We start from the raw sequence: 13,698 nt of genomic DNA, 5'->3' as shown, positions 1-13,698 counted from the left end.
GCCATTTGTGCCATATGGCCTGCTCACCTAAGTCTTCTTCATTTAATTATTCTAATAATATCTTGGTGGGCATCTTTATGAACTTTGGATATTTATTATGTGAAGTAAAAGTTTAAGAAATAAGACCTCCTTGAAGAAAACTTGACTTGTCTACAAATGAAACTGAAACTTGCTGGGTGAAATACACATAGTCAATATAAATGTATTACATTTTAGCGTTGTTTTTACGTGATCCAATTACGGATTTATTATCAACTAACTGGAAATTTACATTTTTGGGTAAAAACAAATTCAAAAGTTACATTGAAAATGTGATAAAATTTAGGTTCAGATCTCCATGAACAAGGAGTTCGTAAAGTATTCTACAAAACCAGAGATCGTGGAAACGAATGTTCTAGAGTATTTCATCATATCTATAATTTTGTGTACCTATATGTGTTCATTTAATTTTTATCACAGAATTTGCCTATTACATTTTGAAAGTTTGGCCAACCTGATTTTGGATGGACCATGGCCCACCCTTAGCGTCGCCACCCCCCCCTCCTTCCCCGAGAGAGATCCCATTTTGTGGGGAAAAATTCAAACTCTAACTTTGTTGTTGAGTGTAATTAAACGTGATCATGTTGATTGCGCAATTTTGTTCAAGGGAAAGCATTTGTGTGCATTGGTATATTACTTATTTTTTTTTACACATTATCCAGGGTACTAGTCAAGGTCTAAGCCTGGGCGCTTTTTTGTGTTTCATCAGTTTCATCCACATTGATTGAGTTGATTGATTGAGTTGGTGTTTTTAAGTCCACTTTATGCACAGTAAGGCTAATCGCGACTGGACTTACAGTTTAAAGTGGGATCCGAATCACTATGTGCCTCCAGTTTCATCCAGAGATTATTAACTTGTTAACCAGTAAGTTACATGTTGTAGGTGTTCTACCGATTTATGGCCGAGTTCTTTGAGCAAAGCAAATGTTCGAAGAACAAAATATCAGCAGTAAGTTAAAAAAATTAAAGATCGGAATTTATACAGCCCATCTATCACACAGGCATGTTTGTATTCTTATCTAACGGTCGATGAAAGTACAGTAATATATTACTCTAGCAATATATGTTTTGACAAGGACAATTCCTTGTGCTCACCTTATGTTATGCTGTCACTGACAATCAATACGTGCAAAACAAAAATATCTAATCAGCCGGATAGAATCATGATTAATGTTTTTAATGAAATGATCGGCAATTTTATAAGTTGGATGAGCACTTATCAAATATAAACTCCAGCTAAATACATTCGATTACTAATATATTAGATACATTACAGGATTACAGCACAAATACGTATGTGATACATCTTTCCTTTTGTTAAATAACCGAATTACAGATACAGTTGTTGATCTTAAGCCATTACTAAAGCCGATTTTACGGTCATTTTTCGATAACAGGTGGCAGCACCGTTTTCATGGCAACCGAGTTAAATCTAGAATTAGGAGCGAAGTTGAATTTTGTTCTTGGTGTTTAAAGAGGATTTTTTTGTCACACTGAGTACTGTCTGTCTTTTATTTGTATGTTACCGAAACATAACAACTATTATCAGATCATACATGGATCTTTCGATTCGCCAAATTCAAAGTAAAGGTTTAAGAAATAAGACTTCCTTGAAGCAAACTTGACGTGTCTACAAATGAAACTAAATGAACTATTTGGATTTTAGCACTCCCAAGCACTCCCAAATGTCCTCTAAACGGAAAAAATATTATCACCGCTTGTGAACTTCAAAATTCCTGATGTCTGCTTTAATGTAATCGTTGAATTTGTGAAATGCAGACTTCTCCCCCCCCCCCCCTTCCCAAGTGAAACCACAAATACGTTCAAAACGGGAAATGTGCAGAGAAAATGGACGATGCAAATAAAATTACCCTGTGGTATACACATCGGATTCAATAATAATGTTCCTTGAATGTTTGAAGTAGCAACAACTAATCACGTGATCGTGCGAAGCTACATGTACTGATCACGTGATCAATGCGTGATCGAACTCTTAATTGTGATTTTGCTATACTATTACTGTAAATATAAATTATACAGTCTGGAAACACTGGCTTGAACCAGATGTCTCTGCGTACAGCCTAATGAATTATCATTCATTATCTTCGCAAATCGCAATTAAGCTAAAGAGGCAGAAATGTGACGTAAAATAAGAAAAATACGAAATACATAAACATTTTAAATGGATTACTAGAGGTGGTATTAGTTGCACATGAAATTACTGAAAAACCAGCAATTTACCATTCCACTAAGTGTGTTTTTTTCTGCTTTTATTGTTAAAACCAATCTTCTCTCATTGCTTCCGCCACATTCAGTTGTATTAGGTGATGCAAATGCTGATCACGTTTTGTGTGCCTTCCATTGGAGGTTGCAGAACAACTTTTTGGTGAGATTCCCCGCGGGCAACACGTGGAGGACTTTAGCGTTATTGTTACATCTTCACCTTGATTGTATCTGATGAGCAATGACGCAGGAACGGAGTACAAGGGTACATTGTACAGTCATAGGCAATAAAAATGAGACATGTAAATATTGAAATACTTCTCTACAATGCGTTGTGTTTTGCATAACTCTACGGCAGCGTAAGAAGAACACGATCCAGGGGGTCGGGACCCCCCACCCGGAAAACTTACCAAGTCCAAAATTAAATAGGCAAAATGCTTGTTTACTCGTGAATGCAGTACATTCATTTCCGCAGAGCTTACATGAAGATAAGGATTAGATTGTGACTGTACGGGTTTGCATTGACAGTCTACAGAAATATATGTGTACTACTATTACTAATAATAATAAGTAAAAAAATAATGATCAAGAAATTTTCTTTTTGTCAATTGGACCTAATACCTTTACGGTATTAAACAAGTAATCTATTTTTTTTACATTAATTTATTTAGTAGGACAGCTGCTTTTAAAGAGAGTTTAGTGATCTTAACTAGTCATAAACTAGAAAATGAAAATGTTATGTAAATTATTACACCAGTTTTTCAGCTGTTAATGTAAGTAATAATAATAACTATTATTATTGAATAGCCTACTTTAATAAATACATTAGTATTACTAATAGACATATTCATCTTAATCACCGATTAATTATAAACTATTATTATTATTATTAGTAGTAGTAGTATTACGTATGAGACACTTGATTCGAACCCCTCCTGAAATATAGTTCCAGCTAGATACGTACATTGGAAGCGAGGTGCAAAAATTGTTGTTTCAGTTCAATATCGTTTCATAATATATTGTCTGGGGAATATTCTCATGTTTTCGAAAATTTGAACAAAATCTACATCTTTGGTAGCTTACAGATCTGTTGAAAGTTCGATGAAAATAATTAAATTCAATTCCTATCAATGTTGTGTTCTAAAATCCTGCAGCTAGACTACCAGTTTTGAAAAAAATAGAAGAAAAATAATTTTCCATCGAAATTCTTTAGTGTTGCTTATTTTTGTGCTTTTGTCCTATAAATTCTTAGGTGGGGAACATACATAAAAATACTCGGCTTCATTGGTGATTTTCACTTTCCTTGAAGCCAGCTGACCACGTTCCTACCAGAAAATTGCAGTCGACCTAGTTCCTTGATTGATATTTTCATCCCTTTCCATTCGACAAAGTAGAAAGCGAAAACCAAGGTGACCCTGAATTTGTGGAACGTGTCGCAGATTTCGAATGTTTCTTTTCACTGACGTTGAAATCAGACTCTCGTTTGGACTTTTGGAGTTGAATAGTAGTAATAATAACAATAATTATTGATATGAGTGTTATACCAATAATAACTATTATGAATTAATAAAAATATACATACTTTATTCCAAATTGTTATTATTATATTCTTTAGGAAAACTTTTTACTCGGCCCACCAGATGAGTGATTATCCAGTACAATCGTTTTTCATTATTATATTTATACATTTCGTGTAGTTAGTGTACGAAAATGCATGGTTATTTTATTTTGTTATTACCTTTTACCAACTCGTTCACAAACAACCTTTAAAAGTTACGGGGACATTTTAGTCATAACGTTTACGTCGAAATTTCATTTTTGGAATTTTGAAAATTGTGGAACTATTTATTGTTTGGGTTAGATGGTAGAATATGGAAGTATAATTTGATTCCTGTATTTTACACTAAATTCTTTCGGTCTAAACGCAATTTTTACTTTGGTTATTCTGTTCGAATGCTAACTGAACTTTACTTTTGTTATTAAGTATAAAAAATAAGAAGCATTCTGCTTTTTTGTAGCTTGAAATTAACGGTGCCCGTTTCTGGTGGGAGCCCACGGGCCAGGGCTCTTTGTGGAAAGCAAGGGGTTACGAGAGAAGGTACTGATGGGGTGCAGCCCCCTCCCCCCCAAATGCATGTGCAAGAGATTGGAGAATTTGAAAGATATACGAGATCTTGTATATACAAAATATACGTAGGTCTTGGAAATTATAAAATTACAAGCATGTTTTTCTAGAATAATAATTTGCAAGGGGAATCAAACGCTCTCTGTACAACATTTTGACACTTTCAAGACACTACATAGACCACATTTTGGACCTTTTTGAAGGACGCTCAGAGTAGTCTTACGACTTACAACTACTCTTATTGCGTGGTTTAGGATACGCGAGGGCAAATGCGGAACGTCACCCGTTTTGTGACACTGATAACTGAAATGAATTTGAAGATCTTGAGTTGAAAATTTAATAGTAGCTGGGCCGATTTCGTGTTGCATTTGAGCTATATCAGAGATCGCTTTTCAAGGTAGCGTACCAAGAAACAATTTTCCGTATGTTATGTGCGATATGTAGTTTATTCAAAACTCCGTCTAGACCAGAAGGAAGAAGATTTCAAGTTTTTTAGGGCATTCTTTGGACTACAATTTTGAAATAAAACTTTAGGAATATGATGCGTAATTTAGGGATGAAGTGGAGATAAAACTGCATATTTTGCGACTATGATAACTGACGCAAATTTACTTGTTTTAATCTGAAACTGTTATGGAAGCTAGATTCCTTGAAAAACTGACCTGGTATTGGATTTGAGTGAAAAGGGTGAACACATTTCAAAATGGTGGACAAAAATCTATTTTTCTATTGTACGAGAGCTCCAAATGCTGCTGATACTGTCAAATGTTTCTCTCTGGATTGCATTTTAAGAGCTTTACAAACAAAACTTTCAGTAATTTTATTAATTGTACGTAGTTGATTTGATATTTGTTATTTAGTGTCGCTTTTTGTCACTTTGGGCTAATCGCGGCTATGAGGATGATGTGATGAAATTGATGAAGCGGCACTCACAAAGAACACTCATACCCAGCTTATAATTCGAACCGGGGACCCACGGCGTGTAGCACGCTACGTTAACCACTCCGCCACAGAGGTCGGATATAATGTGTACTCGATCAAGAGGAAAATGGGGGGGTGTAAAGCCAATTACGCCACAGTCACAATAAAGTCACAGTCACATTCTGACCCCTGCTTTTTCCTCGAGCTGTAACGAGACTCCACAACAACATCTCCCCGAACCTTGTCATCGATTTGCACAAACAGGAAATGGGTGATTCTTTATGTAGTTTACAACTTCAATAAATTATAATTATTTATTGGAACCACATACAGACTTGGTTTATATGTCATTATGCAGCAAAACACTTCAAGTTTTGACTCACGTAGTGTGTAGTTGCGGAGTTGATCACATGCGGCGCCACCGGTCTATCCCAGACAAGTGGATAGGTCGTGGTGGACCAATTGCCTGACCGCCACGGTCTCCAGATTACACTCCAGTTGACTTTTTTTGTGGGGTTTGTGAAAGATAGGATGTACACCCCTCCCCTACCTCATAATCGTCATGAACTTCAAGATCGCATCACAACAGCCATCGCTAATGTTACCCCTGAAATGCTGGTTAATGTTTGGCAGGAAATTGACTTTCGTTGGGATATGTCCAGGATGACCAACGGTGCACACATTGAAGCATGACAGATTTCTAATACAAAAACTTGAAGTGTTTTTCTGCATAATGACATATAAACCAAGTCTGTATGTGGTTCCAAAAAATAATTATAAATTATTGAAGTTGTAAACTACATAAAGAATCACCCTGTATGTTCAGTTAGGCTTGCCAACTTTAAAGAATAACATTCCGTGAGATTTCTTTACCCTTCAAACCCTTTAGATTAAAATGTTCTGGAAGATTATTTCCTGAATATCAGCTGTTACCTTCTTGCTGCTGTGAATAAATTCAAAATTGAATAAATGTGATGAAAACAATTTTTCAACCACACTTTGTAAGTAAACAAAACAAAATCAATATACTGATTCAGACTCTTCTGAATATCATTTGAAACTCGCTTAACCCCACTATAACATGTTATACCCTGTCCCAGGAATCTCTGGAGCAACAGAACGAAAACGAGTCTCTGCGCAAGTTTCGACTCCAGAGGGCTAGTGAGTGCAGCTACCAGCCGTTTGCAGCAGCGCGCACTGCTTTGCTCCGCCAACATCCTTTCTCCCCTTTCATTTTCTTGCTCCACAAATTCCACACGCAGAGTATACGAACTAAATCTACACCAAAAGCAAAATGGGGTGGAGGGAAATGAAGAAGTCTCAAGACTTTGACGTAGCTCTTATGTAGACACTTTCGAGCAACAATGTCGGACGGACCCTGTGGCCGAGTGGTTAGCACATCGCGCTGCGACGCCAAGGGTCCCGGGTTCGAATTCCGCTCGGGCTCGGTTGTTTGTGAATGTCCATTCATCAATTTCATCACTCATCTCCATCTTCGCAAATTAGCCAAGAGGCACAAAACGCGGAGTAAAATAAACTAAATCAATCAATCAATCGAGCAACAATGTGTTTAGACTTTATATTTCTATCCCTCCCATTTACTTAAAATAATGACTCATTTTTGGCGATCTTCAAAATAATATTGTGAAGTTTAATTGCACATTAATACCAAAAGAAAAGAAAATAAATAAATAATAATAATAACCACAATATTATACTAAATCTCATTATTAATAATAACCCACAGCGCGACAGCCCTTGAGAGCCTTGGCTTACCTACCGACTGCTGGTCTCCCTCCCACACTGTTCCTCCGTCACCTGTTATAGCGTGGAGATCTTAGACCAGTATTGGGGTGACGGGTGGTCAGCCCGACGAACCCCCAGCCGTTGTAGGTCTTCTCGACCGGATTACCGCTCACTCATTCGGAGCTCCCCAATTTCCTCACGATGGTGGGTTGCCATTATTCCGGGAGATAAAATTTTGCCCGGGAGACTCCCGGCCATTCCGTAATGATTGGCAAATCTATGTTGAGTACATTATGAAACGGAAGGCTCTATATTTTCAATCCACATCCTTTCAGCCTGCTTCTGAATACGTGTCCCAGGGGCAGGGGCACGCTGCTTCCGTTCTGTAATGCGTTGGGCATTAATTTTCCTGTGGAGTAACAACTTCAGAAAAAAAATGCAGAGCCGCAAATGGCGTGGGAGGGAGTGAATGTGATTCAAATGCCGTCATTACCTGTTCCTGGTGCGAGATTCAGCTGTGCTTGCAAAATTGTCTTCTCGCAACACATAACATGAACTGGAGAGAAGTATGTATACGTTTTTAACTACATGTTACGTCATTCTTTGTGACATTATAAATGACACGCATGATGTTCCTATATCCAGGGTAGGATTTAAAGTGTTGCCACCCCGGGCCAGAGTCAAAAATGGGCTTTCTTGCCGCACAAAATTTTCCATGAAGGTTACATCAGTCGTAATGTAACAAAACTCGTCGAGTGATCGACTCAGGATTTCGTTACAGAAAGATTCAGGTTCGATTCCTGCCCTGGACATGAATGTGTCTTCATAAATTTCGTGTAATCATAATTTCATCATCGCGGCTAGAAAATGTGGCAGTACAAAATAAGAAAAGCACAAGCCGTTGTTAATAGGGCGAGAGTGTGGAGGCTGTCAGGCCTTTTTAAAGACCTTGGGTGTGGACGAAATCGTGGATTTTGGTGAGCTGTGTGGGTGATAGGTTAACAGTGCTGGGTTTGCAGGTGGAGGAGTCTTCCAGCTGCCAAGTGGCTTCAGCTGAAATCAAGACCAAGACCACACCACGGTAAACCCCTTGTACTGTAGAGTCTGAGTATGATAGCCACTGAATTCTCAGTTACTTAATTTAAGGGATTTATGTATTTTTATTTATTATACAATTCTATAATAATTGCCATTACATTACAGGATGGCATGGACTTGGATGACCTCCTGCCACAGGTGGGAGAGTTTGGTTTATATCAGAAGCTGCTGCTGTGGCTCATCTGCCTCCCTGCCTGCATTCCATGTGGGTTCAGTGCCTTCACTCAGATCTTCATGGCAGACGTTCCGGACCACTGGTGCAGAGTCCCAGAATTGGAAATTCCAGGTGTGAAACCAGAGACAAGAAGATATATTTCCATTCCATTGGACTCGGTAAGCATAGTTTGAAGTAGAGATATATGGTAATCAGCTGAAAGCAGGAACACCATTGAAGGACTGTCTCAGAATTCATGATGGATACGGTAAACGCGGTTTTTAATATTGCATACGTAAAGTTTCGTGTTACGAATTATATGTCCCCCCCACCCGATAGACAGCCCAAGGCCCAACCTGTCAATCATCACCCAGCAACGGAAGAAAGCAAAGCAGACGACGCAAGCCAAGAAACACACACCAGCGACGTCAGACGGGAGAAAATGCAACTACCGCCGCCCGGGAACAAACAAAAAAGTGACGAAGTTAATGAAGGCAGTGATTTTCGAAATTAATGGAAGAAAGGAAATCCAATTCGTAACACAGAAACACAAAACTTTAGTACGCAATATGTCACAGAAATTGTGGCTGTAGTAACCAAGCACGTATGAGAAATATGATTCAAGAGGGATCCGAATCAAATGATGATAACATTTAATTAATAGCTCTATTATTATTAAATGAATATGTTAAAATTATGATAAGAGAATAGAGATATAACAATACGTATTAATTATTTAGCTTATGTCTACTTAAAATTTTATGCAAATAGCTGTCCCCTGCCAAGCACAATCCCAAAAAATTAATAATGGAATATTAATTGAATAACAAAAAGATCATAATCATATTGTTGCCATTAATGTGGTTAGTGTGATGATTAGACCTCATGGACAAAAAAAGTTGAAATTTCCATGGTGTAGAAAATTGTCATCCAGTACCAACCAGTCTCTTCCGTGGTATAATCTGAAAATTTGACCTGGTTTACTACAATAATTCTTATTTATTGTTTTTTTATTATATATTAAATTAGATATAATAGAAGAACCATCAATGCAGCCATGCAAATAAAACAAAAACAGTCCAACAACTTCAAATTTTCTTCCAATTTCTTGTATGTAAAAAAGTTGGTTTACCGGTGGTGGGAGAATACACCACTGCTCTTCTTTATCAGATTGTATGGGCTAAATTATTAACAATTTAATGGTAAGACATTTTTATTCACGCAAAAGGAGATATGTAAAACGATTAGACATTGATAATTTGCAGCCATGTCAAAACATTGAAATTACAAGATGTTAGATAGAGTTCCAAAACAGTGCTTGTCCTGATCTGCAGAATCAGCTTGTGCCCAAAATCTACACTGCATTTGTTCCTTTCTTGCCTTTGTCTATACCTCTAGAGATTTTTGTGTAGAAGAAATATCATCTACAATGCCTGAAAAGATATAAAAATTGGTATAAACTTGGCTACCCTTTAATATTTTGTACATCATTCATTTTGGTCAGTACTGGATGACAAATGGGTGGTCGGTACTGGATGAACGCCACATGTTACCATTGATGGCGATGCTGCATTGTATACAGAAAATATTGCACAACTGTTGCTATATATTGTAACCCAATAGACTGCTGATAAAACATGTATTACATCAAAATCATCAGTTTGCCTAAAAAAAGAGAAGCACGATCTTCTATATAACTTTAGGTAACAATCAATAATAAGGAACATTTTCACTGCATCGTAGTTACTTTAACTCTGTACACAAAGCAACCCAAAGTATTTGGCACATGGCTATTCTCTGTGTGTATCTACAAAGTGCTGTATACTTAATGGGTGCGAGAACTTCGCAAAGAATTTTTTGTTTTATATGAAGATTTTGTGCCCTGATGGTATTGGACTACTTCTCTGACTGAACACCATTATTGTGCCTGAAGCCTGATAATCCCTTCACTTTCTAAGAATAGTGAAGGCATGTTATTGAAACAAAGAGCTATTCATATTTTTTGAAAGTGTAAATATTTGTTTCTTGGATTGGTTGGGGTAGGCAATCTGGTAGGTAGAGGAATTTTGGGGTGAGTTGCTACAAATCCTTGCCCACCCCTGTGCAGGATTCAATTTATTCCTTCCTCAAGTGTCATTTCTTTATCTGTCAGTGTGTTTATGTCTATGGTTACTAGATCGCTATAAGGGAAATGGGGTCCTTGGTCACATCACACACCCTCAACTTCCCAAGGATTTTTTTGTTTTATATGAAGATTATGTGTTGCAAATTGTGAAGAACAATATCCTGGAACGCGGAAAGAAGTATTTACGACTGTAGAGTCGGTTAAAGTTGAGATGTAGCCGTTTGAGGTTGCGAGGTGGAAGTCTACTTGTGGCCATGTTAGTTTCGTGGCACCCATACTCTACTTGCAGCCATGTTAGTTTTGTAGCACCCGTACCGATGGATGTATGTAAAAGTCGGTTTTTCAGGGCTATACCCCAAGAAATGTCATGAAAATTGCTGTCCAAATTTCCCGCCGATCCCGGGCTCCGCCCCTGGGGTAATTAACCTACCCCTCACTACCACTACCGTGGCCCGCCTCCACTTTGCTCCGGCTACCCACCTTTATCTATAGAATCCCTTTGGAAGGCATGTTAGAAAGTGCCCCGGAGCCACCTGCCCAACACATTTTCTGTACTGAAACATTAGGAAGGTACCAAAAAATTAAACCTCATAAGGTAACTTACCTCTTAACCCCAAAGCCCGGCACTGAACGAATAGCGGGTCGTGCGCCTGTGACATGAATCCATGATGGAAATCCTGAAAAACCATATTGATGTTATGTAGATAAGGAATTTTAATGTTATAAAAATGTAAGTTTCGTAGCACGTAGAACTCTAAAAATTTCCTCCCGTGCTTGTTTGGAACTCCCTTTCTTAGAAGAAACTTCATTTTGGACGGAAATATTTTGAAATGTGCTTGAAATCGAGGGTGGGTGATGTGACCACTGAGCCGGGAAATGTAGGACACAAAACATTCCCAATAAATAATACATATTTCTAAAATTTAACACTTTTCAGTTAAAGAAAAGATTTCTCATACTAAACAATACACCTCTTACTACAGTAGATGTTTTAACTGGTAAGATAAGCCAATTTTTCTCAAAATTTTAGGTTGAGTCAAAATATATTTATGAGAGATTGGGCAGTCAAACTCTTTGAAATTATGTGGACCAGTACCAAACTTTTTACAGACTTTATGAAAAAAAATATTTCTCTCGTGAGTACGTTGTGCTGATGGTAATGAAAGTATAGTGTCTCAACATTTGCATTATGTCCTGTAGTGGCTAACAAATATTCAGCAATTACCGTAATTGAAATGGTTCCCGAAGATTCATCTTGCGTAGCTTTTAGTTCAATAACAAAAATTCTTGAGTTTTTCAGGCCACTTTCTTTGCTTTTTTAGTTTTTCTTAACCTTTATTTATTCAATTCCTACTTAGGTAAATTTGGAAAATTAGCAATTAAGAAAATAAATATTTATTTAATGAAAAACCCACCAAAAGGCCAATTAAAATGAAAACTGAGGCTGTATAAGAGATTTAGACTTATTTTATGTATTAATACATACTAGACTGCATTTGGCAGACTAGCGAGGCTCTGGTGTCTGTACTCACAGCCAGTATAATATTATGTGGGGCTCGTGTTGTCCCTATATGTTTGTGATTGTCCCTACAGCCATCTTATCTTACCACTATCCCCCCTCATCTTCGTGATTAGCCAAAGCTGCAGAAAAATTAAGTAAAATAATCTAAATCGACTAATCTGTCATTGTGATAGCAAATATTGTTGACCACAAGTAAAATTTCTTGACTATTTATTTACTTCTGGACCTACTTGTCGATTTCATTACTTTTTCTTGACTTTCATGACTTTCTTGACTGGTAGACACCCTAAATAACTTTGTTCTCTATACCCCTGCTTTACAATCAAAATATTGAATATGAATGGGAAACACCGTGTTCCATCAGTATAAACCCAAAGGCAAGAAATTGCACTCAAGCATTGAACAGTGGCGTCATCAGAATGTGTCCTCAAAATTTTGTTCATTAATTGCTTTCGTTATTCTTCTAGCATAAACTTTTATTCTCTTTTCGGGCAATGGTTGAATCAAAATAACTTCCACTATCAAGTTTGGGAGGGCACTCCATGGACTTGTAACTTGCATGATTTCTTTTTGTACAACTGATGCACATATTGTCCTAATTAATATTATGTGACGCTCAAAATGTAAAACATTTATGATATTTTGCAAATTCCTCCCGAACGCCGAACATAAGGCTAAAATGTTGGACATGTCCGGAAAAAACTGGACGTCTGGTAACCCTATTTATGTGAGAGTTAATTTATTAGTTTATGACATCATTTATGGCTGATAACAATGGAACAGCAGCTTTAATTGATTGGTTTAGTTTATTTTAAACTTCACTTTTTGTGCCACTTTTGGCTAATTTGCAAAGATGAGGATGAGTAATGATATTATGAAATCGATGAATGGACACTCACAAACACCCATGACCAGGCTGGGATTCGAACCCTGGACCCCTGGTGTTGTAGCATAATGTAACACGGGGGCCGGCGAACAGCAGCTTTAAATTTGTCCTAATCTTCGACTTGAAACATGGGACAATATACTGTGTAATGTTTGCTTGTTTTGTAAGAACAGGATTGAGTACTGAAAAATTACACAATCCCATTTTAATGAGATACATGGCTACTATAGTTTGAGTTCAAGATAGAGCAACAGTGCCAGAGTGATCAACACCTCAAGTTAGACCAAACTGCCTCCCCCCCCCCCCCTTTACTACATAGCAAGCAAGAAAACCTAGAGAAATATTACTCTTTTAACCCAATTAGTGATATCCTGAATGTGATTTTTCCTAGAAAATATTCTACCTGCCTCTGCTTTCTCACTCATATTTTCTAGCATAATTACTGCAAGATACATTTTCAAAGGTGCTCTACTAAATCAATCATTCACTCTCATAGGGGGGGTTGAATGACATACATTCTCTCCTTCCCTGTGGAGAAGTGCTGTTAATTTTAAGAAGTTAATGGTAAAAAAAATTCTTAATCATAGTTAATTATTGTATTTTATATAAAATTTTAAATACTTTTTGTCAGAAAAGTTGATAATTCATTGATCAAAATTAACCCTCTTATTGAACAATGCTTGCTATGAAACAACTATTTACAGATTGGCACTCATGTGTATTGTTGTAGCTGGCCCCCGTGGCTGGGTGGTTTGCACATTGCGCTATGATGCCAGGGGTCCCGGGTTTGAATCCTGGCTTGGGCATGGATGTTTGTGAGTGTCCATTCATGAATTTCATCATATCATCACTCATCCAT

General features: G+C 37.3%; 1 protein-coding gene across 2 annotated transcripts in view; it reads left to right on the top strand.

Moving 5' to 3' along the window:
• LOC146000485 (carcinine transporter-like) overlaps positions 1-13,698 on the top strand; it is a 123,704-nt gene that overhangs the window by 83,375 nt on the left and 26,631 nt on the right. For both annotated transcript variants that reach the window (XM_083138201.1, XM_083138191.1), the window contains exon 2: positions 8,258-8,485. In XM_083138201.1, coding sequence (XP_082994327.1) covers positions 8,258-8,485 — 228 coding nt within the window. The remainder of the gene's footprint in view (positions 1-8,257; positions 8,486-13,698) is intronic.

Source organism: Lepisma saccharinum, chromosome 1 (genome assembly GCF_977018435.1).
Source record: "Lepisma saccharinum chromosome 1, izLepSacc3.1, whole genome shotgun sequence".
NCBI classification, from domain to species: domain Eukaryota; kingdom Metazoa; phylum Arthropoda; class Insecta; order Zygentoma; family Lepismatidae; genus Lepisma; species Lepisma saccharinum.
The sequence above is the reverse complement of the archived record's forward strand: the minus strand, read 5'-3'. Positions and strand labels throughout refer to the sequence as shown.